We start from the raw sequence: 27,448 nt of genomic DNA on the forward strand, positions 1-27,448 counted from the left end.
ATAGTCCAGTTCAAACCGGCGCTGGGGCACTCCAGCCCCAGCTCTGGCGCGAAACTGGACAAAGGGAAGTGGGTGTAACCACCCCCTCCCAGGTCCCACCCATAAGGCGTGACCTAGCAGGTATCCCAGCCCCCCAGATTAGTATAAGAGTGGGAGTTGGGCCTCAAGACTTTAGATTATCCTGAACCTGCAACTTGAACAGAAACTCTGGACCTTCGACATTCGATGAAAGAAGAAGACTGAAGAATCTCCCTTGTGGCCAAGGAGTGGCTACCCTGTGCAAACAGGCACCATCAAGAGACTACCCTTTGCTTTGCCCACGTTCTACGAGGAACCGACTGCAGAGCCCGACCAGAGCCTTGACTTCCAGACTTCTCCGACCCTGATCCACATCCACAGCAAAGCTGAGATCCGTGGAGGCGACGAGCGACGTGGGACCGGCTACCTGGGAAAAGTGGCTAGTAACTTCAAGCGCAGCTTCTGAGGCACCCTCGAAGTTGTACACCGGGGATTGAGAAGCCCCAACCCCAAGCACCATCTGCACCGAAGATCAGCCCCCCACACTCCACGAGTCCTGCGTGGGGCCCTTCTGCATTTTCCTGCTTGCCGCGTCTGTCCAGTTGCTTGCCCGCTGGCTAGTGGCCTTTGTGACGACGCACCCTGAAATCTTCTGCGCTGGTTTGGCTCCTCCAGACTGGCTCCCGCTTCTCAGCAAAGAAGAAGCACCCCAGACCTTCCTGGTCTGCACCAGAAGCAAGTCCTCCGTTCTTCGTGGGTTCCGCTTGCCAAGGCTTGGTGAGTCCTAGTCCAACTTCGACGCCGCCGACAGCAAGAGCCTTCGTGGGACAGCTCGCCTCCTGGTCCTGGTCGTCCTCGACGCTTCCTGGTCCTCCTGGCTGCAGCGACAAGCTTCACCTTCACCTGCAATCTTCACGACATCGCCTGGTTCCTTCCTGGTTCCACGTGGTCACTGGCTAGTGACCTTGACTCTGTCCCTTCTGCTTGCAGGTCTCCTCTCTTCTTGATCCCAGCCTTGGGATCCACCGGACACTCTTCACTGACTGCCTGTCAGCATCTTTCTTCAGGCATCCATAGGAGTCGACGACGAAAACCGACGCATCTTCACCCCTATGCACCCGCAGCCTGTGGGCTAGGTAACTTGGGTACTCCGGTGCTCATCAGGATAGTGACTATCCTAGTGTCTAGTTTTCCAGTCTCGACTTCCTAGCTACTCCGGAAGTGTCCTAAATCTATCGTTTTCTAAACTGTACTATTGCTAGTGACTTTTACGCATTACGCGTGAGTGTTTCCACTCTGCACACGAATCCCGTGGGCCTCCCACTTCCTAACTAACGCTAGTGTAGTGTAGCCCCAGCGATTCCCTAGGCCTAGGCCTATTCTATTTCCGTGACAGTGGTCCTTATACCACTTACTTAGTATATGGTTTGCGTGGCCCCTAGGGCCTAACTGTATTACTTACCTGTGTGACTTAATGTATGCTTAAATAAGACTGTGTTGTACTTACCTCTAATCTCATAAAGAGTGCTGAGGGTTTGACTAGAATAAATACACTTTATTTTATATATATATCTGTTGTGGTGTCCTTTCATTTGGTATTCAAGGGATTATATATGGTATCACAGCTGGCTTCACATGCCATTCAGAGTTTAGCCTAAGACTGCTCTTGTCCATGCTACCACTAGGATAGCTGGTCTATAAGGTTGACTTTACAACCAATCACCATAAGGGTATTTGGACTGATATAAGGTGTACACTAGAACTAGTGACATCATACATCAGGCCAACTTCTCACACAATACACACAAGTAGAGTGAAAAGGTAGGGCCACTCCAACGAGTTGAACACCTTAGTAGCATCATGTAGGGCAGCCGACGCCGAAACCTGGGTGTGAAGATGATGCATAACAACGAAAATGGTGCGAAGATTATGTGATGTGGAGTGACCACAGACGAATCCGGATTGATATGGCCTCACAATCTGGGGCAAACAGGGAAGGATGCGATTGGCCAAAAACTTTGCAAAAATGTTGTTGTCAACGATCATTGAGAGCGGCCTGTAAGAGTCGCAGTGAGAGGCAGGTTTATCCGGTTTGAGAAGCGTCACGATGACCACCTTCCAGAGGGAGGGTAGCAAAGAACCCTGAGCGAGGGATTCTTCGAACATAGAAAGCATATGGGGTGCCAGGATGGATGCATATTCTTTATAGAAGGCGGTGGTTAAACCATTCAGACTTGGCGCCTTGTCGCCCGGGAGACCCTGAATGACCTGTACTATTTCTTCTACTTTGAACGGAGGGTCTAGGTAGGCTCCGTGGGCACGGTCCAACCATAATATTTGAATGCTTTCTAGAAATGCAAGTAAGTCACTTTTGTGGAGCGTGGGAGCAGCAGTGTATAATTTAGCAAAGACTGAAGTCATCATATTCAGGAGTTCGGCGGAGGTGGATGGAAGATTTAAATCAGCGTCTAGCAGCTTCACCACGTAGGAGGATACATGTGGTTTATGGAGCATTGTGGCTAGGGTCCTCCCAGGGTGATTACCCTCCCCGTAGCGCTGGACCTGCGAGTCCCAATTCAGGAAATTGGTCTTGCAGAGTGCATCCTCGGAAAACTCCGTCAATTTGTCCCTGATGCCTGCCAGTTTGGACGAATCTTTGTATTGGAAGTATTCAGTCTTGAGAACATGAACATCACGTTCTAGCCTCCCACGTATGGCCTTTAATACACCAGATTGTTTTGCGATACATGTGCCGCAAATGACCACCTTCATGGCTTCCCAAAGAGTGGAAGCAGAGTCCACAAAGCCCACATTATGAGTGAAGTACTAAACTATTTCTTTGTGAATCTCCTTTCGGAATACCATGTCCCACAGAGCCCCAGGCAGCGGGCGCCAGGAGAAGGTACAAGGATCTTTCTGGGGAATGAGGAGCTCTAGAAAAATGGAGGCGTGGTAAGAGAGTGTGCAGGATATATGTGCCACCTTTATAGCCCAGGTCTGAAGGTCCCAAGAGATTAACCAATAATCTATTCTAGACCATGCGCTGTGGTTAGCTGTGATGCAGGTACCCTTTGTCGCATCTTTGTGCAAGTGTCACTATATGTCTTGGAGGTGGTTGCCGAGGATGATCGTGCCGAGTGTCAATGCAGCACTGGGATGAGGGCGTCTGGAAACGCCCGACTGATCCAATTGGTAGTCTAGTATTACAATGAAGTCACCACCCCATAATATTGCCCCAAGACCGAGGTCAGCAATCAACTGCCAGATCTCCGCGAAGAAACCCAGATCGTAGGCATTGGGGCAGTAGACTGCAACGGCGGTCTACGTAGAGTGCCTGCAAGGATGACATAGTGTCCGCCGTCATTGCAGATGGCGCAACATAGTTGCCATGGTATGCCTTTTAGTAGAATTGCCACGGGCATAGCCCAAGTACAGAGAGACATAGGAGTCGCCGCTGCACCATCTGGCGTGCATCCCCGGGAAAGAGGAGTGCGTAAGGTGGAGCTACTAAAGGAAACAGATATGCACCTGGTGTTTGGCTAAATATGCATGAACCAGGCATGCTTTTGGGACCTTATAAGTATTTAGTTATGCAGCACAATATCCTTGCTGCAACAACATCAACTGTTGCATGGCCAAACACTTATAAGGTCCCAAAGGCGAGACCTATTGGCTATGCCAATGCTTGTTGGGGTTGTTTTAGGTGGGCTGTGCGGTGGAATAGGACTGCAGAAAGCTTTTCTTTCACGGGGGTGCAGTGAAGGAAGGGGACCTGTGAAATGTGAAACAAGTTCATCTTCTTAAAGAGACAGCTGCCCTGATTTACGGTTTCAGTAGGATTGCACAAGAGACCAGACCACAGGCGTAGGCCACGTGTCATATGTGCATACTTAGGCCAGTCCTGGAGGTTGATGGTCCTTGTCCGGTCACGTTTCTATGATGGTGGATGTCGAAATTGTTTTATTAATCACAACATGTCGACATTCCCAAATCCATTCTTAGAGCAGCGTGATTTTGACCTCCAAAACTACTACGTGGTAGCTATAGTTGATTTACAGTGCCTATACCTTGCACTTGCATCCAACCGCTATGGTGAATGTCCTCTCAGACTTTTTTGTATATAAAAACTTTGAATCAGAAAAGACCTGACAAGTTTTTTTCTTATCTCAAATGTTTTTATTAGACAACTGACCCACTCAGTTTTCAACTCTGTGAGTTTGTGCCAAAATTTAGCTAGCAAATTGAAATGAGGGGTAACTATTTGTCATTGGAAGATTCTGGTTGAAAAAAATGTATCTGCTGTACCCATATAAATAATTTTAAACTGATCCGGCAAGTAAAATTTTGTTCAGGCATGTAGTACAAAAGGACACGGAAGTGGTACATGGGACAAAGTAGATTGGGTGATTTACACGTACCAGAGATTTTGAATATTGTATGCGATAGGCTTGCTGTTACAGAAAAGATAACAGCATAGACAAACATAGCTCTTGGTACAAAACAAGCTAGGCATGCAACCCTTATATGGCTTCATTTCCATATTCGCATATTTACTCTACTTGATTGGCTAATTATTTGTCACCAGCTTCCTTTGGCCCAGACCTGTGCCCCAGATCAATTTTCATGTTCGATAACATGAGAAAGATCTCTAGCATTTTAAAAGTGCACCTTACCAAATATGAACTGGCTGATGTTAGTAATTTGTAGAAATAAAAAGGTACATGAATTGCTGATTGTTCACAGTTGGCTCTTTTAGAGATATTCGTTTTGTCAATCAGGCATTTCTTTGGTGATGTTCTTAACTATGTAAATTCCTCAAATAAGTCACATTCTCAGATAAAGTACAGACAAAATATATGTTATAAGCTTGGCACCGTGTTTAATTCTTTAGTTTGCAGAAAAAGAACAATGGCGCCCTCTGCTGTATTTCAGAAGTATTGCTGCATTCTTTAAACAAGCATTGGCGCGCGAAAGCACTTAGTGAGCCATGACGGCTCGTAGATAAGAAAGGCAGATGGCGGCTGCGCACGTTCACACGCACATGCACGCAAGCTTTAGGCCAGGAAAAACTTGTGGGTACCACTTTGAAAACCCCCTTACTAGAAGTCGAGCAAGCAACACATGTGCTGCTCTAGGCTCGACCTAAAAAGAAGTGAAATCGATTCTCATGGCTAAATTTACTTGAACTATTTACGTATCACTAAAATATGATTACCAGTTTGTATTAATTATCACTATGTATTTGAATCTCCTATATTTTTCTATGCATGTATCTGTGTCCTACATCTGCCCTGTAAAGCGCTCTATAAAACCTTCAAAATAAAATAATTAAATAAATCCTCTCTCGGTCTTAGTCACAGTTTCCCTCTGGGTCGAATCAGTGGGGTATTCCATTATGACCAACAAGCAATCAAGAAAGTAAACGTTACTTACCTTAGGTGGATACTCTACCTGTATCTAATAGTAGATTAATCACCTTTACAATATCCCCAGTTACGAGACTGGATCTGAAAGATCTTTCAACATTGCTGTCACGCATAGGTAGGTGGCACCGTGCACCTCTACACTGACATCGTCCAACCCTGGGAGCAATGATCAGAGCACTATCTAAGCGTCACCCCTGCATGCAGGCGTTACTTTCTTCCTCGTCTCTTTCTGCACAGTCAGATGCAGAGCCCAACAATGATCACTCAAAACCAGTATGCAGGTTCCTAGATTGGGACCCTTTTAGGGCTAAAGGGATACCAGGCCACAGAATGAGGCGGTGAGGAGTCTGCAGTTAGATAGCCACCAGAAAGTGCGTTAGCGAAGGTAAGTAACTTTTTCTTCTGATAGATACTTCTAACCACAGATTCTTCACCTTTAGAGTAAATACCAGATCTTTCTTTCTTTCTTTATTCGGTTTCAGATTTTAAAAATATGAAAGCACAAATAAAAATACAATAAAAACAGTCCATACAACAGCATACCAAAGTACAAGAACATAGGTTAGACCAACACAGAAATGTGAAACCACACATGGCTTACATACAGTACCATAGTGATAAGGGGTTGTTCGGGTAGCACAGTATATAGCCACTTAAGAGTCAGCCCTTACAAAGTGCCAAGAAAGGTGTATATAACGCAACCTAATTATTCACAACTAGACCTAAGCCTAATGGCAGATTTTAAGAAATTAAGTATATAAAAAACAGTGCTACCCGCAAGCATTTGTAAAAAGATAAAAGCGGGTTGCAATTGCCTAAAATTTGCCTTTTTCAGAACCGGGGTTAAAAAGGACTTCCTGGGTGTATCATAAAAACTACAGAACATCGTAAAATGGACAATGTCCTGTGGGGATTTTCCATCGCAACCACAGGATGGTAGTATGTGGCTCTTACTCTGTCCCTTAGGGTGAGCAAGAAGGAGATAAAAAAAAGGTCAAACTTGAACCTGGTCAACAAGAATCTGTCGTATGAATTTATAAAACCCATTAAGTTTGGCTCCGCCATCTGAGTTTTTCTTAACATAATAAAACGACGAAAACTGGCCTTGAACAGCTCCTTCTCTTCCCTGGCCACAATCTGCTGCGCGAAGAAGGCCGCCTTTATGGTGTTTAGGTCCGTCTTAATGACCCAGTCCGGGTAAGTAAAAAGATCTCCTCTCCCCATGCTTGTTAAACTCCCTTCAATGTATTTAAGACATGGTACACAAGAGGCATGCTCCCCTTGCCCGCCCAATTTTCTAACCATATGGCCACCGGGCGAAATGCTATCAGGACAGTAATATAGGTCATACCAAGCTCCTCGTGAATGGTGAAGGAGGGGGTACCCTGAGGGATGGATAAAACTTGTGTCAAAAACTTGTTTTCTGCAATTTGGAGATCATCTGAGTTAATGTACCCCCAGATTTCGCTATCATATAGTGCCTTGGAAATACACTTGGCCCTGTAAAGCCTTAATAGGGCCCCTACCGGTCTTTACCCCAATCTAGAGGCAAAATTAAATATGGCTGCGGTATTTCATTTTGGCATCTATCAAAACCCCCAGGTAGGAAAAGACACTCGACTTTGGGATTGGGGTCGACCCTACCTTAAAGGTGTAAGAACTGCTAGTACGGGCCCCCACTTGCATAATGTAGGACTTGGAATTATTGACCTTCAGGTCCTGCTCCCCCATAAATTGGACAAAAGAGTTAAGGAGAGTTTGCAGGCCCCGTTCAGTCCTGGCCATTAAAACGGCACTGTCAGAGTGCAGCAGAATTGGGAGACCTCGCCATCCCACCTGGGGGAAATCCGTCTTAGTATCCAGTTGGGTCTTCTCTAGCTTATTAATGTAGATGTTAAATAAAAAAAGGGCCAGGATGCAGCCCTGACAGACCCCAGTCTATATGGGAAAGGTACGCGAGACCTTCAGATCACCTGAATATCGCACACCGCATTAGTATCCCGGTGTAGATGTTGTAAAAAGAGAACTATGTCTTTATCCACACCCGATAGAGCAGAATCCGCCACAACTTGCATCTATTCACATAATCAAATGCGGAAGGGAGGTCCATGAATGCCAAGAAGATGGTACCAGGGCGCGCAACTGTATATTTGTTCATTATAAAAAAAAGGTTCAGGCATAGGTCCAATGTTGAATGACTAGGGCAGAAGCCATATTGTACATAGGTCAAAATGTTATTCTCTCTGGCCCATATGGACAGCCTGTCTAACAAAATCCGACCAACAACTTTAACCACCGAATCCAATAGGGAAATCAGCCTGTAACAATGTGTGCTGTCTCTGTTTCCCTTTTTGAACACTGGAACAATAATGAGGGTGGCCCATGAGGCCGGGGGCCAGACCTAACGGCTGCATTTATAACAGTGGTGAGTACTGGCACCCAGAAATCTATATGGGACATGTAGACGTCAGGGGGATTCAATCTGGGCCAAGAGCCTTATTTCGGGTCATACCACGTATTCCCTGCCTTACTTCACCCTCTGAGACTATCAGGGCTGATTTTCCATTTCCTACCCCAAGCGGTATAAACTGAACAGTCAAACCACCTGGGTGCCCGGATATGTTGGCTTTTGGTCGATGGGACCAACAACTGATCGGCAATGGTGCGGGAGATAGATTCAAAAGCTTTAACAATTATCTCATCCGACTGTGACTGAGCAGCCAGGCAAATCTGGATCTTATTCTGGCATTTAACCTGAAGGGATGCAAGAAAAGAGTCCAGAGTAATTTGTGACCATTTAAGCCTTCTTCCCCCATCTGTTGTCTGAAGTGCAGCACCACCCCAACATCTCTTCTCCATGCTCAATAGAGGCCAGCTGGCTTTAAGATATAGCGAGATGTGTTCGCTAAAAATATTTGCTTTGATACTAAAGTCAGCTATCAAATAAAAGAGAGGGGTAGAGACAAAGATATAATCAATAAAGGAAACACAACCTTGCCCTTTCAAGGTGGGAACGATGACCCTCTGTTCTGGGTAGAGTTTACCCATAGCTGATTGAAGGTCGGGATGTTATGTTATGTTAGTCATTTTTATAAGGCGCGCAGCTGTCCCAGCCAAGGGGCGTCCCGGCGCCTGATCAGGTACCACAACACAACAAATCGATGCTGGGAAGGAGAGGAAGGAATCAGTCAGCAGTTGGGAACAAAAAAGTTTTTATGGCGCGCCTAAAAGAAGTAAGGCTGTTCAGGGCTCGAATATGGACAGGGAGAGAATTCCATAATCCTGCCGCTAATACTCGAAAGGAGCGACCTCCCATCCTACTCAGTCTAAACCGTGTATTGGCCGCCAGATGGAGAAATTCCGATCTAAGAGACCGCGATCATAGGAGGAAACAATTTTAGCGAGGGCTGGAGGAGAGGAAAGCTTCAAGATTTTAAATGTCAGGCAGAGAGCCTTCAATTTAATTCTCTGTCTGACCGGCAGCCAGTGGAGAGAGGTCAAAACTGCAGAGACAGAGCACTGTCTAGGAAGGCCAACGATGGCTCGCGCCGCGGCATTCTGCACCCTTTGCAATCTAGTAGCCTCCGCCTGATTCACTCCGAGCAGCAGCGCACTCCCATAGTCCAGTCGAGAAAGAATGGAGGCTTGGACCACCAGTTGCCGAGTAGGGGGGTCGAAGAATTTGAGGACCGGTCTCAGCCCTCGCAGAATACCATAACAGGTAGCTGCAACCTTCTTCGTGTGGCTGGTGAAGGAGAGTGTAGGATCCAGCCAGACCCCCAAGTTCTTAACTTCGGCAGCTGGGATGGAAGTCACCCCCAATTCTGGAGGCCACCACTGGTCTCCACAGAGCTCCGCCTGCTTTCCTAAGATCAGGACCTCGGTTTTTTTGGCATTTAACTGCAGACAGTTAGTTCGCATCCAATTTGCCACGGCTATGAGTCCTGCACGGAATCTGGGAGCGTTCACCTCGGGATCACCGTTGAGTGTCACCGCCAGCTGCGTGTCGTCGGCATACGATGTCATGGTTAAGCCACATTGTGTGACGAGTGCAGCCAGCGGTTTCACATATAGGTTGAACAGAGTGGGGCTCAACGCAGAGCCCTGCGAAACCCCCAGCCCCAGTGGATGGAAAGAGGACTGACAAGGTGGAATAGCCACTTTAAAAAACCGGTCCGAGAGGAAAGAGCGAAACCATTGGAGAGCAATCCCCTCAATTCCCACTCCCTCCAAGCGCCGGATCAGAATGTCGTGAGACACCGTGTGATCACATACTAGGGTGTTTAGACTGTCCCCCTGACCACTATGTTCAAGGTGTGCCAAAGAATAACGAGGACAATTAAAACCCGCATACCTTGCAATCTCAGGTCCCCGCATGGATAATTATTAAAATCTCCACCAGGAGGCGCGATGGCCGCGATTTAGCAGACCTCCGTGTCTTCCCCCTTCCCCCGCATATCCATGACATATATCCGTGAGCCAGAACACTTTCCCGTGTGTCGGAAACATCACTACCATCTGGTGCAGCTGTGTCTGAGTCTGCGGGAGCGTCGCTGACCCGCAGACGGCGCAGATTAGGGCGGCATCGGCCCTACCTGGAGAAGTGGCGCCAGGTGCCTCGAGTGGTGATAGAGGCTGTGGGAGGAGAAAACAAAACCGGGGCTTTGCTCTTGGTGAGGCCAGCGGGAGACTGAGGACCGGCACCGACCGCCGGAGATCGTATTGAGCCCCCTCTTGGCACCAGGACAACAACGCGAGCGGTGTGTGTCCCCCTGCTGCGCTGCAACACATCCGGGCAGCGCGCGGGCCGGAAAGTACTTTGGGCCTCCCGGCAGGGCAAAGCCGGGGTCTTGCGTGGAGGCGGAGGCCGCAACAGTGGTGGAGTAGGCCGCAACATTGGCGCTAGTTGGTGCCAGCGGAGGTCGGGAACAGGAGATTGAGGTCGAAAGAAGGGGTGAGTGTTTCTTCGGCCCCCAGACACCGTCTGCAACGCGGTGCTTATCGGCAGTTCTCCCGAGTGCCTCCGGGACCGCGGAGGCCGTGCACAAGTGGTGTAGCTGAGGAGACGCCCTCGGGAACTGACTTGGCCTGGGAATAACGGCGGCGATTGCTGGTACAGGCAGCGGGGACGCCACTGAGTGAGGAAAACAGTCCGGTGGTGAAGATCAACAGAGGCTGGGCCTGTCCCGGGGCTGCACTAATGTGCCTTCAGGCATCGAGGCGAGGGTGAATGGAGTATTGCCCTGTGGGGAATCCATGCAAACGGGGTCCAGCTGATGCATTGGGGAACAGAAGCCTAAACAATTGAAGAGGTCTCACTGGTCTGCCCTGGGTCTCTCAGGTCAGCATTGCAGCAGGCACCCATAGTGGATATAGTGCCCGGACGGGGCTAGATTCCGAGCGGGTGAGAGGTGGCACCTGGTGGATTGGGCGGCCCTCGCAAACATAGGTGACGAGTGACACTCATTTCTCTATTATCAGGGTCCATCAGCAGTAGTCCATGCAGAGAGGTCCTAGAGATCGCAAACCTGCTAAATAGACGTAACGTGGGGTGTACGGCCCCCGGATAGAGTGCTCTCCTGACTGTGTGGAGTCATCGCAGTGTGTGGGCGGTACAACCTGACTTTCAATGGCAATCTTGCCTTCGCAGGGTCCGGTCATCGGGCCCTGTAATGGTAGCGGCCCCCCATTGATTGAGTCATACCCCACCGCAGCTGCGCCAGAGATCCGAGGAGGTGTAGGCCTGGCACCCCTCGCAGTAATCACACAGCTCCACACAACTCCTGGTTGAAACACATCCAATCTACGGTCACGGCCTTGCCAGAACTACAAGTTGCTTCGATGATAGTGCATGAGACGCCGGGTGGCCGTTGCTCCCGGGGGGGGACCCTAACTGGTTTGACGGCTTATCGGTTGGTTTGGTTGGCGTGAGCGGAACAGACGCAGGTGATATCATGGCATCGTTAAGGGGCAGCAAACCGGTGCAACACAATAGGCTGGACCGTTACACTCTCCCCAAGACATCACTGCCCGATCCTTCCCCCAAGGGCAACACTGATCGAGCGCAGTCTGAGTCGGACCTGGAACCTACCCTCAAAGACGTGCTGGAGGCAATCGCGGGCATCAAGACATCCCTGGAGCATAAAGTGGAAGTCAACTTGCTTAGGGCAGCCCAGAACAAACACTGTAAGAAAATCAAGCAACTGGAACATACAACTGCGAATCTGGTGGGAGATACTTTCCAGGTGCACACCGATATTAAAGAACTACAAGCATTTCGAAAGTACGCAGAAACGAAGTTAGAGGACTACGAAGGGAAGCTGCGACGTAATAACCTGCGTATCCTGGGAGTTCTGGGAAAATCGGAGGGACAGGCTATGGATCTCTTTGTGGAGGATCTCATTCTTAAACACCTGCAACCGAAGGGACTCGGAAAGTTTTTTGTCATTGAAAGAGCTCAGAGTGCCGGGTGGTCGTCAGAAGCCGGGGGCCCCTCCATGCCCAATCCTCGCCAGAGTACTAAACTACAGAGATCGAGATGTCATACTTCAACATGCCAGAGTAGGACCCCTGCTCCGATATGACAGCGCAGAAATCACCTTTTTTCCGGTCTTTACCCAGATGGTGCAGAGACAGAGGCGCTCCTTCCTTGGGATCAAAAAGGCGCTGCGGGATAAAGGTTATAAATATGCAATGCTTTTTCTGGCTAGGCTCCGTGTGGAAGCGGATGGCAGAGCCAGGTTCTTTGATCAGCCGGAGTTATGTTATGTTATGTTATTTTTATTTGTACCGTGCACAGCTGCCCCAGCAAAGGGGCGTCCTGGCGCTTTGGCAGTGGACTGGTTGGAGGCCCGCTGATCGTCAAGAGACATTATACTGGGGGTAACGTATGGGGGCGAGGGGGAGTGCGGGACCAGCAGGGGCCTTGGAGGTTTGTTGGTGATGTGATTGGCCGTGGGTGGGAACCGGGGATACGATTAGGGATGCCGTACATTGTTAAGTGGAGAGAAGAGTCTACTGTAAATCAGGTTATTTGTAGCTCTGTATTTTGAGACAGTTAGTATGGTAATTCTATGATTGGGGGAGGAAGGACACCACGTACCCCAGTTTACTACATTTAGTTGGTGTGTGTGGGTGACAGGCACTCTGCAAGTTTGATCATGGGCAGTTTGAAGCCCAGAGGGCAGGGGTGCAGGGAGGGGGGTGGTTGGGAAGGGTTGATTTGTTTTGAGAGTTTTTGTTTTAGGTTTGTAATGGTTCTATTGACGTCAACACAACATAGCACAGAGCGGAGCAGTATGGAAATACAGGTCCAAATGGGTACACAGTAGGATACGGGGATTAAGGTCCTCAGTTGGAACGTCAACGGGCTTGGGGATAAACTCAAACGTGGCATGGTACTTCAATATATAAAGAGGCAGTCCCCGGATGTTGTTCTCCTGCAGGAAACAAACCTGTTCGGAAACATGTGCAAGGCCATGAACAGGGGAGGTTATAAACTGGTGGCGCACGCCGGTTTTACAACCGGATCACGGGGAGTGGGCATAGCATTGAAAAACTCGTTCCAGTTTACTTTGCAGTCCACTTGGTCCGATAATAGGGGCAGGTATGTGGGTATCTCGGGCCTCTTGGAAACGAGAGTTGTCACATTTATGTCAGTGTACGTTCCCCCTGGCCTCCAGAGTGAGACGTTTAAGGACCGGGGTGCAATCATGCTGTCCTTCCCAGAAGGCCTTATTATGGTGGGAGGGGATTTTAATGCTGTAGTATCAGGCATATTGGATCGTCACCCTCCGCGAGACATTAGACCCGCATGTCGGTGGTTGACGGACTTTCTTGCCACAATGAGATTAGTAGATGGGTGGAGAACCCACAACCCGGAGATGACTCAGCACACTTTCTTGTTGAGCGCCCATCACAGCCTCTCAGGTATTGACTATATACTTGTTCCGGCAGCATGAGCATGGGATATCATGGACATAAGACACCTTGGTAGAGGTATTTCTGACCATTCTCCGATCTGGACACATATCGTCCTAGGCCAGAGGAGCGCAGGTAGAATCGCTCCCATAAACTCAAGGTATCTTTGAGATCCCAGTATCCGTAAGAAACTAATCCAAGAAACGGATCATTATTTTCTTGACAATGAGGGCACGGTGGAGTCAGCTCAGATTCTGTGGGAAGCCTATAAGTCAGTTATTCGGGGACATGCCCTGTCCTTGATAGCAGGTCAGAAAAAAGCGAAACACGAGGGAACTGGTACAGGTGGAGGACAAGGTATTGAGATTGGAGTCCGAACTTGAAACGGAGGTGACTCCTGAGAGTATACATCTGTTACATCTTAAACAAGATGAATTCAGGGCTATAGCGACAGATAGGGCCAAGGCTCAGGGAAGGGAAACACAGAGTAGAATCTATGAACAGGGGGACAAGGCAGGGAAACTAATAGCATGGTTAGACAAGAAGGGATGGGCTAGTCGCGTTGTGCCTGACCTCTGGGTGGAAGGAATTGAGCCGGTCAATGACCCACAGGAAAATGCTGACCAATTTGCCGAGTATTTTACAAAAATATATATAGTACTGAAGGAAACTACTGGATGAGAATTGCAATTAATTCGAGACATCTCGCTCCCTGAACTGTCAGATGAAAATAAGGAATATCTGGAGTCCGAGTTTTCCAATGACGAAGTGGCCCAAGCGATACGGGCAATTAACTTGGGGAAGGCTTCGGGCCCTAACGGTCTGCCTATTGAGCTCTACAAGCTCCGGCTGGATAAAATAGCCCCATATCTTCGCTCGATGTTTGAGGATAGTAGGGAGAAGGGTGCACTTCCCTTAGATCAACGGATTGCTAATATAGTAGTTATTCACAAGGAAGGGAAACCCAAGACCAGTTGTGCCTCCTATAGACCGATTTCCTTGCTTAACAAACAACCCAAAGTCCCTGCAAAGTTATTGGCGATCAGACTAGTAAAAGTGATAGATAGCTTGGTGCATCCGGACCAGTCCGGTTTCATGCCACATCGCAATACTGCCTTAAATCTGCGTAAATTGCATCGGGTCTTGGGTAGAGCGGCAACTATACAAGAACCGGCGGTGTTAGTCTCGCTGGACGCCACCATGGCCTTTGACATGGTAGAATAGCCATATCTTTTCGCAGTACTTGCTAAAATGGGCTTTGGACCGAGATATGTAAGTTGGGTCTGGCTATTGTACTCAGAGCCATTGGCCAGGGTGGTGGTAAATAATCGCACGTCAGGGACTTTTCAATTGAGTAGGGGAACGAGGCAGGGGTGTCCTTTGTCACCCCTCCTGTTCGCTTTGGCTCTGGAGTCCCTGGCGGCGTGGATCCGGAAAGATCCAGTGATCTGTTGAATGCGCTGGGCAAGAAATTGAGAGGATAAAATATCCCTATACGCGGATGATATCCTACTGTATTTGACTTCCCCAAAGGCCTTCTTGATAGGCTTGTTTGATATATTAGTGGTGTTTGGGAGTTATTCAGGTTTTACTGTGAATTGGAAGAAATCTGTCATCTACCCGCTACGGGGAGCACCCCAGCCATTCCGAAGAACTGGCCTCTTCAGGAAGCGACCGATGGTTTCAAGTACTTCGGCATCTTCATCTCATTGAACCCCTTGAGCGGTTTCACTCGCAATCTCCTACCGCCTGTACAACGGCTGAAGAAAGATATACTGGCCTGGAAAGCCTTACCACTCTCGCTGTTAGGCAGGGCAACTCATTTTAAAATGATGTCCCTGCCCCGCTTCCTCTATGCCCTCCAAAACTCGATGGACCCAGTCCCTGCCTCCTACTTCAGAGAAATAGAAAGTCTCCAGAGGAGCCTCCTGTAGGGTGGTCACCCCCGGATTGCATTGGCTAAACTCACTCTGAATTGGTATGATGGAGGCATCAGCCTCCCTGACATCAAAAAATATTATTGGTCAGCACACCTAGCGACTATCGATCATGGAACGTATAGAGGTCTCGGCGATCCTGGATACGGCATGGACAGATGGCTTCTCCCTGGGGGGGGGCGGAGGGGGGGGGGGACTACGGGAGGGCATTATACTCCAAACCTAGTAGATAACGTTTGACTGGTCCAACCGCTCACTCAATTCATATTTGGCACGTAGTTCATAAGTATTTGGGGTGGAACGGCAGACTGACACGAACAACCTCCTTGTAGAATTCCCAGAATCTCGGGGACTTGTGGCAAACTAAGGGATTTGATAAATGGGATCTAATCGGGATTTCCCAAATCAAAGACATTTGGGACCGGGGTGGGGTTGTCCCATTCGCCTCCCTTCCGAAACAAGATAGTCTTGCAGACTCGGAACACTTTAGATATCTCCAGGTGAGACATGCGCTTAGGGCCCATCTTACCATGGGCTCCGCCCCGCCACCTTCCTCTCCGCTAGAAGACAGAATTCTTGACAGCCATTTACCCGAAAAAGCCATCTCACTGATATATAAAAAGTTAATCAACAACATGGATGACCCGCTTCAAGCCCTTAAACACAAATGGGAGAGGAATGGCTTTGAATTGGATGAGGAGGACTTGCAGAATGTCCTGGACTCATTGTGGAGGAGGAAAGGCCCAAAACTCTACCGTTTCCGGAGCCTTTGCAATTGAGTCGGGTGTGACTTCAACAAATTGATAGTGAAACCCAATGATGTTAGGATGTTTTCTGTCGTTGTGGAGGTGGTCTATGAGTAATTTGGCAAGCAAGTCTTCAACAGCCAGCCATCGAGGTGTGGAAAAACTGGTATCCCCAACCTCCGCAGGTGAGAAGTGACCTCCTCATCGCTTTTGTGAACACCAATGGGGCACTGCACTGGTGAGACGGGTTGGGGACATGGCATATTGAAAATTCTCCTGGTTCACCTTGAACTGCAAGTAGCGTCTGAGGGACTGTAGGATGGGTGCACGAATGTAGGCCCCCAGCAGGTCCAAAGCCACCATCCAGTCACATGGATCCAGGGCAGACAGAACCTGGGCCAGCAGAAGCATCTTTAATTTGTTCTTCCTCAAGAAGGCATTCAGAGGGCAGAGATCTAAAATGGGACGAAGGCTTATTTCCTTGTTCAGGCACAAGGAAATAACGGAAGTAACAGCAAGTCTTTATTTCCTTGGCTGGAACCCGATCTCTGGCTCCTTTTGTCAGAACAGCCTGTACTTCTTGGAGTGGATCAAAATGGACAAGTGCTCCTCTGCGAGACTGTCGGACGCCGGTGGGTGGTGTGGCGGGTTGAAAGGAATTGCAAGGCATAGCCTCAATGGACAATCTGGATGACCCACCCGTCAGAAGTGATATTGTGTCATCCCTGGAGAAAGAGTCTGATCGGGTCTCCCACAAGATGGTTGTGTTCTTTCAAGAGCTAATTAAAGTGGCTTGGATGAGGATGCCGAAGAGGCAGGTGACTGGATAGTTTGCTGCACACAATGGCCTGGTCACTGTCTGCTTGATCCATGCCCTCAACCGTGAAGGCACTGAGGAGATTACTTTGAGGGTGGTGGGCCTTGGCATGGCAATCCTGTGGAATAACCTCGAAAGGGGAAAACTTGTGAGGATGCTGCTTTACAGGGGTAGAAAGCACTAGGGAAAGCACAGTGGCCTACCTTTCTTTTTTATTTGGTTTTACAACCTTTTTCAAATATTTTTATTTTCAATGGCCCGCCTTTCTTTAAAGCTTTCCAACACCAAATTGGCTTTCTCGTCAAACAGGTAAGACCCATGAAACAGCATGTCCATTAAAGAGGTTTGCGTGTGTCCAGAGAAGCCCATGGATTGCATCTAAGAATGCAGCCGAATCATCACACTAGTGCCAACTGCTCTGCCAAAGCAGTCAGTACTGTCCAGTCAAGAGTTGATAATGTACTTTGCTGCATCCTGTCCATCCTGGATGGAAAGAGACAAACTGGCTTGAAATTCCTCATGGACTGCTGGCAAGATTTCGTCAACCATGTTCCATTAAGCAAGGGTAGATCTTCGCAGCAAGCAGTTGGCATTGATTCACCGGAAGGAAGGGTTGGTTGAGGAAAACATCTCCTTCCCAAAGGTCTCACGTTGTTTCAAGTCTGTCAGGGGCAGCTGTTGGAAAATAATTGGGGTTTACAGTACTGGTAGAAGCCTGAACCGCCAAACTATACGATGTAGGGTGCTCTGTTAAGAACAAATCAGAATCAGGGTCACCTGGAGTCGGTCTGTGGCGTCTGCCTGTCTGTTTAACGGATGGCACGAAAAGGGCTTAGACCAGGTGCCCATAGGATTGTCAGTCAGGGCCTCATTAAATAGGATTAAGAGCTCCGACGAAGATTATCCAGGCATAAAACCTCATAACATTGGTTTTGACTTTCATAGTGGGTATTGCACATCTTTTCACCATGGCAAAGGAGGCACTCCCTTGTGTTGGTGGTACACGGTAGGAGACCAAAACCCAGTGTCTGGGTAAGTGTTCAACCCACTGTCATCTTGCAAATCCAGATATAAATTGCCATCCCAATAATGTTGTGGTAAATACTCCACATCATCATGATTGTCATTCCAAAAGGCTGGTTGGCTGTGGTAAAAATCTGAACCAAGACATTGGTGGAGTGCATCTCTGAGCTAGAGGTATAGTTTGGTATGAATCAGAATGAATTGGGTAAGGATGCATAAGTTTGGCGTCGAGATGTGATCTCGGAAAAGGTTGAGATGGATTCAGGTCAGAGTCAGGTAGGATAATATGGACAAAGTCATCTCTGGCTCCAGTGGTGTGAATACTCACACTTATGTCTCAGGAACTGGTATGGATTGTGGTGCCAGATTGGAAGTCAGCTCTGGCGTCAGGGCGGAACCAGAGGAAGATTCTGAAGGGACCAACAGCACTGGAGCGGGCTCACCAGCAGCATAGGGAATGCAGGGCTTCTTGTATCATTTGGGCCTGAAGACACACTTCAGGAAGCCCGCAACGTCATAGACGGACCAGGAACCTCAGGGTGCATTGTATTCAATTGCGGAAGTGGCTCTTCTGCAGGGGACTGAGAGTTATACAGCGGGGCATCCTCAAAGGAGCCGGCGTCAGAGGGCAGGAGTGGCACTTATATGTGGCTCTGTTCATCACTTCCAGGGTGGAAAAAAGTCATCACAGAGCCACACAATGCCACTTACCCACATGCAGGAACAATGCTAAAACATCTTCTTTATCCAGTCTGGCGCCATAGGATATTCTAAAGGTGAGTAATCTGTGTTTAGAATTATCCATCAGAATTACTTTTTTCAGCCAAGATGTGCAGGAGGAAAAGTGTCATGAAGGAAGACAAGTGTCATGAAGGAGGACAAGTGTAATGAAGGAGGAAAAGTGTCATGAAGGAGGAAAAGTGTCATGAAGGAGGAAAAGTGTCATGAAAGAGGAAAAGGGTCATGAAAGATGGAAAGTGACATGAAGGAGAAAAAGTGACATGAAGGAGGAAAAGTGACATGAATGAGGCTACAGGTGATATAGATGCAGAGAAACTGGTCAGAGGAAACAAAAATGGAGATGGTGATGGCTACAGTCCTTTTAAGAGGGTGGAAAAGCGGGAAAAGGTGAAAAAGACAATCACATTTGGAGAAGGTGCAGCAAAGGATGGCCTCAGCTGAAACTGCAGTGTCAACCTTGGACATTAGGGTGCCAAGAATGTGACAGATGTTGTGGAGAAGGAGCTCTAAGATATACCGATTCTTTAGACAAGAGAAAGTGGAGATATGCTATTATCTGAGAGCATAACTGAGATGCTGAAAAATGCTAGAAGAGTGGCAAATGTTATGATACCAAGCTTTCTCTGTCATAACTCATGAAGACATATTGAATGTGGTGAATTCTATTTTGCTGAATATATACCTTCTCTAAATTATTCTAGTCCTGCTTTGTCGAAGAAGTGCTGTAGACTTCCATCTAGATTATGTAGTACTGAAAAACGTAAAGCAATGTAAAATCTAAAGCATAACTCTGGAAAACTGAAACAGCTGTAGATTTCCAGAAGTGACCTATTCTGTTTTCTTTGCTGAGAAACCCCTTGCTCTATAAAACCTTGAAATCTATGAATGTTCCCTTTCCACATTTCCATTTCTGACTGTTGCTACCACTTTTTTGGGAATATCTTCACAAGTGTGTGTGGGTGCTAATGGGTAAGCAAACTGTTTTGAATACTCACCAATGCATGTAAGTTTTCTGAATGTCACATACATTTTGAATAATTAAAGTCCTAAACAACTAGCACTACTCCTTTCCATCTTATAACCTGAAATCACCAATAGCATGAAAATTGGGTGCATTACAGTCCTATAATTCTTGAGTTAATTTAGCTTGTGGAATTATAAGTATGCAATCAAAACTTCTTCTTGCATACGTAGAATAAGTTAAACGTGAATTGAAAGGCTACTGGGAAAAACAATGTATATTTCTTATTAAAAATGAAATATACCCCTTCCTACGTAGCTATGGGTGCGCAGACCCTCACACAAATTCCCACACTTTCCTCGCACCTCACCTTTCTGGGTGCTCTAACATGGAGCATGCACCATGAGAACAGAAGAAAGAGTTAATTATGTGAAACAGACCAGAGTTTTATGTTTCTTATTTGCAAAATCTTTCACCTCCGCTCTCTGATGTACAGCTTCTTTCGTGGACACCTTAATTACTAACCTCATCATCATCGAACAATCCGGTCCCACCGCTAAACAAGCCTCCTTGAGTCCCAAAAGGAGAGAAATCTTCATTTGTTAACTCTGGGGGTTTGAACAGGACATCATCATCATCATCTAAAAACAAATTAAAAAGAAAAAAAAATTAAAATACATTATAAAGATTAACCACACATACCATAGGGTTTCCACTATTTAAATGTGGTACCAAGTGGAGACTTAAACTTTTAGGAATCCTGTACTTTATGGTTATATTTCTAATCATTATCACATTACAGTACTCCACTAATATTCTTATCAAGTTGTTACTTGAAAGAAAAAGGAGAAAAGAAAGAGGAAAAGAGGTACTGGGATGTCCCTACGTGAAGCAGCCCCTAACGGGGTGGTGTAGGAAAAGTCCTTGCCTAAGTGGTGTCATGCTTCATCATCGGGACACCGCGACCCCTATAAGTCGCGGTGGACTCGACCAATATTTCAGGGAGCACTTAGATAATATAACAGACCAGGGGGATAAAGATTAAAAATTTGCTGCTTCAAGCCAATGGAATCCACGCCGCATAGGTGATCAGAAGGGAGAGACCGGGCAGTCCGGATACTGCTGCAAAAGCGTGATTTCATGTGGATTATTATCACTCTCCAAAAGGGATGGAGTGACACAACCTTGAAATTAATACCGGAACACAAAGGAACAGCTATCTGCCCTTTATATAAATAGGATAGGGTAATTATCTGTTCTGTCTGTACCAGCGGGATCATACAGCCCTGAAGAAAGTCCTAGCACCAAACTTGGTTTTTTGGGCATATGAGGACTGAAACATGTTGGCCTTAGGGTCTTAGGACCATAATTTTCCACACGACCCTACTTTAATTATTTTAATATTCCTGTTAGACCCAAGAATAAAGGGATACTGGGGTCTAGCAGCAAATTTTTCATCTTTATCCCCCTGGTCTGTTATATTATCTAAGTGCTCCCTGAAATATTGGTCGAGCCCACCGCGACTTATAGGGGTCGCGGTGTCCCGATGATGAAGCATGACACCACTAGGGTGTGAGAGGGAAAATAAATATAAGCAAGGACTTTTCCTACACCACCCCGTTAGGGGCTGCTTCACGTAGAGACATCCCAGTACCTCTTTCTTTTCTCCTTTTTCTTTCAAGTAACAACTTGATAAGAATATTAGTGGAGTACTGTAATGTGATTAAGATTTAGAATCAGGAGGGTGTACTCCCCCTTTTTCTCCTCTTGGCCCTTCAAGTATCCAGGACCTTGGGGTTCTGGATATCTATCTATATATATATATATATATATAAATATATATCTATACAATCACCCATAGCAATACAGATAACATACATAACCATACTAAGTTGTACTGCCCTGATTACTGCTCAAAGTAAAAGAACAATTGGCGCAGAGGTGATGTGGTATTTCCACTATTTATATATATATATATTACCTACTGGCGGTCGCCAGTAGGTAGTTATAGTTAGGACCACGTTTCCATAGGAAATCCGCAACATTCTATTTTGAATAACTTTGGCGCCGGTCGACGAATCCTCGCGAATTTTTCAAAATAGGTGGGGCGCTACGCTCCGCTCCGCTCCTACCCTGAAAGTCTCGGGGGGATTCGTCAAGCGGGGGCTGAGATAAAAGGGGGTCCCAAAACGCGTTTTTCCCATGCATTTTTCCATAGGACCTTTAGACAGGGCTACAGCCCGAACGGCTGAACAGAATTACTTGAAATTTGGCAGAGAGGTAGTCCTCAGGTCAAGGAAGTGCCTTTTGTAGGTTTGGTGTAAATCTGTTCAGTAGATTCTGAGAAAATAGCCTTTAAATCAATATATATATCTGAGCCAGCTTACGGTGCGCTTACGGTACGCTTACCGTACGCGTACGGTGGCGTGCGCGAGCGCGATTCTGATTGGCTCTTAGATCTTAGTAAACATTCGAATCGGCCGAAACCAGGAAGCGGCGGCCGCCATTTTCTCTCTCGCACTGAGAGTGATGATGAAAATACAAAGCACAAAAACATGTAAAGGGGCTGTTTAGACAGCTCCCACACACATAGCCATGTTGAGGGAGTCCCCAAAGATCCCCCAAGGCCAAAAACGGAATTTTTTTTTTTTCGCTAATTTCGCCGATTACGCTTACCGTACGCGTACGGTAAAAAATGATATAAAAAAAAAAATTATCCACACTCTCCCCACCCCGTGTGCAATTGGTGGCCGAAGGCCACCAATTGCGCATGGCTTATAACAGATGAGATAAACTATAATATTTAAAAAATAAAAAAAAATAAAAAAAATTATCCACACTCTGTCCACCCCGTGCGCAAATGGCGCCCGAAGGGCACCATTTGTGCATGGCTTATAAAAATTACGAAAAATTAAAATATTACCTTTCAAAACGAAGTGCATCATATGTCCTCCATGTGCGCACGGTGCGCGAAGCGCATCGTGCGTACATGGCCCATCTAGCGTAACGTGGGCACGCGGTGCGCGTAGCGCACCGCGTGCCCACCGTGCGTGCACGGCACTAACTGCGTAAAGTGGGCGCGCGGTGCGCGAAGCGCACCGCGTGCTTACTGTGCGCGCACGGTGCGCGAAGCGCACCGTGCGCGCACGGAACGAACTGCGTTAAGTGGGCGCGCACGCCACGAATGGCGTAAAGTAACTTAGCATTTAAAAAACCGTACAAATTCACTGAAAAAACCATAGGTTTCACACACGTTATAGTTAGGAATTAGCATTTAAAAAACCTTGCAAATTCACTGAAAAAACCATAGGTTTCACACATGTTATAGTTAGCGGAAATTTTACTGATAAAAAACCAATGAAATTCCCCCGTTATAGTTAGTGCAGGCAACTATAACTCACGCGACCGCAATCTTCTGCTGATGACATATGTGTCTTTATGAAAAAAAAATATTTGTAATATATGTATAGCTAAAAATGTATGGAAGAAGACATGGGCAAATAAGTGTCTAAATACAGTATTAGCATCAGCAGAGGATTGCGGTCGCGTGAGTTATAGTTGCCTGCACTAACTATAACGGGGGAATTTCATTGGTTTTTTATCAGTAAAATTTCCGCTAACTATAACATGTGTGAAACCTATGGTTTTTTCAGTGAAAATATATATATATATATATATATATATAAAGTCCAAATCCCCACTCTGAATCAAAGAAGGGTCCGACACAGCCAGGATGCATTCAAGAGGATTTATTCCAAGGTAAGTTAACAACGCAAACTTTGTAACGTGCGGCAGACGCGTTTCAGCAGTTCAGCTTTCCTCAGTGCCTGTTACGATGTTTAGAGCCTCGCACCTGGTGGCCATTTGGATGTTCGTTTGGCCACTCCTGGAATCTTACTTGAGGCCCCTCCTTTTTCTTTAAAGAGATACTTCAGCTCGCGCTGTAAAACCAGACCGCTGCATGCTGGTATTCGCAGTCCTTGTGTGGATCCCCCTTGAGTAAGTGGGAGTTCCAAACACCCAGTGGCGTCCCAACAAAGTGGCCTCCGGACTGCACCCAACCGCAGCTTGCTGCCAGATTGAAAATGCTCGCTGAAAACCTCTTGATGCTCCCAGCAGTTAATACTGCTCCTCTCTCCCCACGCAGTGTTACTTCACCCTGTGGTGCTTCAGTCTGCGCGAGGGGGCGCCGCGTTTTGCATCATCAAACACAAGTTATATATATATATACACATCAACAAAAAAAGTTCCCAACATGGAGAGCCACGTACAGGTGTGTGAAAATTATTTATTCAGCCGGGCAGCCCTGCTAAAACACTCTTTCAAGCACACAGAATACACAATGCCAGTAAATCCTTACGCGTTTCGAGCGTCCTTGCGCCCTTGGTCACAGGTACTGGCCGTTTGAGTATAGGCAGGATACCGCCGCTCGTTAGCACCAGCTTATAAAGTTCCACCCAGTGGGCGTGACAGCTCAGTGCATGCTGGTGATTGGAGTCCGTGTCAATGTTAATCACAGGTAAGTGCGTCTGCCTTTATCCAAAAAAGTTTGCAGTCACCACAGTGGGGCTGTGCGACTCTCAGGAATGCCGCAGAACAGGAATTTCCCAGCTGAGCACACATCGTTCCATATTCTGAAGTATAAATGACTTCAATGGACCCGCTCTTCCGCGGGAGGGCTCTCCGCGACCTGGGTGGGCCGCATTTCAATTTGCATCAACAAAAAAGTTCCCAACATGGAGAGCCACGTACAGGTGTGTGAAAATTATTTATTCAGCCGGGCAGCCCTGCTAAAACAGTCTTTCAAGCACACAGAATACACAATGCCAGTAAATCCTTACGCGTTTCGAGCGTCCTTGCGCCCTTGGTCACAGGTACTGGCCGTTTGAGTATAGGCAGGATACCGCCGCTCGTTAGCACCAGCTTATAAAGTTCCACCCAGTGGGCGTGACAGCTCAGTGCATGCTGGTGATTGGAGTCCGTGTCAATGTTAATCACAGGTAAGTGCGTCTGCCTTTATCCAAAAAAGTTTGCAGTCACCACAGTGGGGCTGTGCGACTCTCAGGAATGCCGCAGAACAGGAATTTCCCAGCTGAGCACACATCGTTCCATATTCTGAATTATAAATGACTCCAATGGACCCGCTCTTCCGCGGGATGGCTCTCCGCGACCTGGGTGGGCCGCTTTTCAATTTGCATCAACAAAAAAGTTGACTGCAAACTTTTTTGGATAAAGGCAGACGCACTTACCTGTGATTAACATTGACACGGACTCCAATCACCAGCATGCACTGAGCTGTCACGCCCACTGAGTGGAACTTTATAAGCTGGTGCTAACGAGCGGCGGTATCCTGCCTATATTCAAACGGCCAGTACCTGTGACCAAGGGCGCAAGGACGCTCGAAACGCGTAAGGATTTACTGGCATTGTGTATTCTGTGTGCTTGAAAGACTGTTTTAGCAGGGCTGCCCGGCTGAATAAATAATTTTCACACACCTGTACGTGGCTCTCCATGTTGGGAACTTTTTTGTTGATGCAAATATATATATACATATACACATGCTCCTTTATGAATAACCAGCAGGAGCGGATTATCCCACATTTATTGGGTTAAAAAGTACACACAAATAAGTTTCAGCAACTGCCTTTTTTTAATGATCATATATGTGTGTGTGTGTGTATATGTATATATATATATATATCCACCAAACTTTCACCACAAAAGTAATCGAGGCCGTGTCTGTGCGCAAAAATCAATGTTTAATGCCGGCTGAAAATGCCAGACGCGTTTCGCCTGTCCTGCAGGCTTGTTCACTAGCTAGTGAACAAGCCTGCAGGACAGGCGAAACGCGTCTGGCATTTTCAGCTGGCATTAAACATTGATTTTTGCGCACAGACACAGCGTCGATTACTTTTGTGGTGAAAGTTTGGTGGATTGTTGATGACCGTGACTGGGAGGTCATTTCTTCGACGCGCCCTTTGATCTGGAGACAGCGGGTATTCCCATTCGCTTGTGGAGTGTATATATATATATATATATATATATATATATATATATATATATATATATATATATATATATATATATATATATATATATATATATATATATATGGAGCACAAGAAGCAGCTACCTTTATGAAGTGTATTCATACAATAACTGTATTCATAATACAGTCTGTTAATTCAGGTGTCTTTCTTTGCATTAATTCTCATTTCAAAATTACACCTTAAAAGTTTCCTGTTCATTATACTGATTACATGAATGTGGTAAGTGAAAATCAACCCATTGATTATGCAATTTTAGGAAAGTATCACGTTTTGTATAGTTGCCATAATAGGGGAATTTCATACACAAATTTACTCACCATCAGATGGAACTTTTCTCAATTCTTTTTTTTCTTTCACTTGTTTTTTAGGAACGGATTCCACAGATGGTGGAGCTTTAAAATAAAAGGAAATATAAATAATCACATTATTCAATATGCATTTTAAAAATTATGGCATGTCTGCAGTTTCTTATTATCTTCCAGAACTACAAACAAATGTATCTAACATATAGCTTAAGCTTTTATTTGCACCAATAACACTCTGATCACTGCACAAAGTGGACAAGTATTTCTGTAGCATGTTTGAACTGGAGTCAAATAATAGCTGGAGGGTGGAAGAAAAACAACGCTGTCATTGTCTAAAGGTCACCCCAGCAACTGCAGAGCTGTGAGAGCATGAAAGAAACTCTGTATACTTAACATTGTGTCTACTGCGGTGGCACAATGCTGAAACATTTCACACTTCAGGGATACTCACATATTTCAAGATGAGGGGCAACCAACTTCAGGTCAGTGTTGAACATAAGAAAGGCTCTAGCATTTCACTGGAAAGGGGGAATCTAGTACAATGGAGCTTCGATGTCCCATCTCATTTTTAAATGCAATATTTCAACGCATATGCTCACCACAAGAGGGATGCTCCCAATATCCCGGGTATAGAGAAGGGACAGGAGGATGCTAATGTACCCATACACCTAAAATACCCATCACAACATGTAGCAGACCCAAATAGTGGTGTCGTTTGTGCTGGGTCTGTGATGTCTACTTGGGGCATCCCAGTCTGCTTGTGCACACTCCCTGTTCCCTTCCCCAGCCTTGTTTACCTGGTGGCTGGTAGGGGTTTCCAGACCATTTTTCTATATCTCTATGCAAGTATCCCCTGCCATGGCGCAGCTCAGTCCTCTTGTTTCCTGTGTTGTGAGCCTCTTCCATGACAACAAGAGCACAAATAGCATACTTCTGACGGTTAATGCACCTTTTCTTGTAGGGTCATTTACCCCTCGATGAATTTGGAAATTGAGGCGGCTTTGTTGCTTGCCCCTTGGCTTCGGCTCAATACTTCATCTTCCCTTTCACATCTTAGAGTATAGTCTCGTCCCATGCTCTAACTTGTGCTTCATGCGGACCCTAATCGGCACCATTTCGTGGCTTGGGCTATTTGTTTCCTCGCTTCTTGTTTTTCAGCGTGTCTCTGCTATGTTTTCAGGAGTTTCTGCATTTGAATGGCATCACCTGTTCTTAAATGGGGGTAGGTACACCTTAGTGGGTGGCATGCATGTTTTTCAGCACCCGAGTTCATCCTCTTCTGGACATCTGGGACTGGCCTGTATGAGTGTGATTTCCCCTGGGGACTTTTTGGGGATTTAGATTCTTCCCTGGTGACCGTGTTGGCAGGGGATGGAGGGGGTTCAGGGAAGACAGGGCTACTGAGCCCCACCTCTGTTGGATGATGTCGTTTGGAACTAGTCCCGAGGCCCTTCCTATTGAGGCTCTGCAATCTGGGCCAAGTACAGTCGTTCAGCACTTTACT

The 27,448-nt window shown here is 46.7% G+C and overlaps 1 protein-coding gene across 2 annotated transcripts in view; it reads right to left on the reverse strand.

Annotated features, from left to right (window-relative positions):
- The window catches only part of WASHC2C (WASH complex subunit 2C), a 664,131-nt gene that overhangs the window by 485,148 nt on the left and 151,535 nt on the right, over positions 1 to 27,448 (reverse strand). For both annotated transcript variants that reach the window (XM_085603767.1, XM_085603764.1), the window contains exons 10-11: positions 25,957 to 26,031; positions 20,115 to 20,230 (exon numbers count right to left, since the gene is read on the reverse strand). In XM_085603767.1, coding sequence (XP_085459893.1) covers positions 20,115 to 20,230; positions 25,957 to 26,031 — 191 coding nt within the window. The remainder of the gene's footprint in view (positions 1 to 20,114; positions 20,231 to 25,956; positions 26,032 to 27,448) is intronic.

Source organism: Triturus cristatus, chromosome 1_2, assembly GCF_964204655.1.
Source record: "Triturus cristatus chromosome 1_2, aTriCri1.1, whole genome shotgun sequence".
NCBI lineage: Eukaryota > Metazoa > Chordata > Amphibia > Caudata > Salamandridae > Triturus > Triturus cristatus.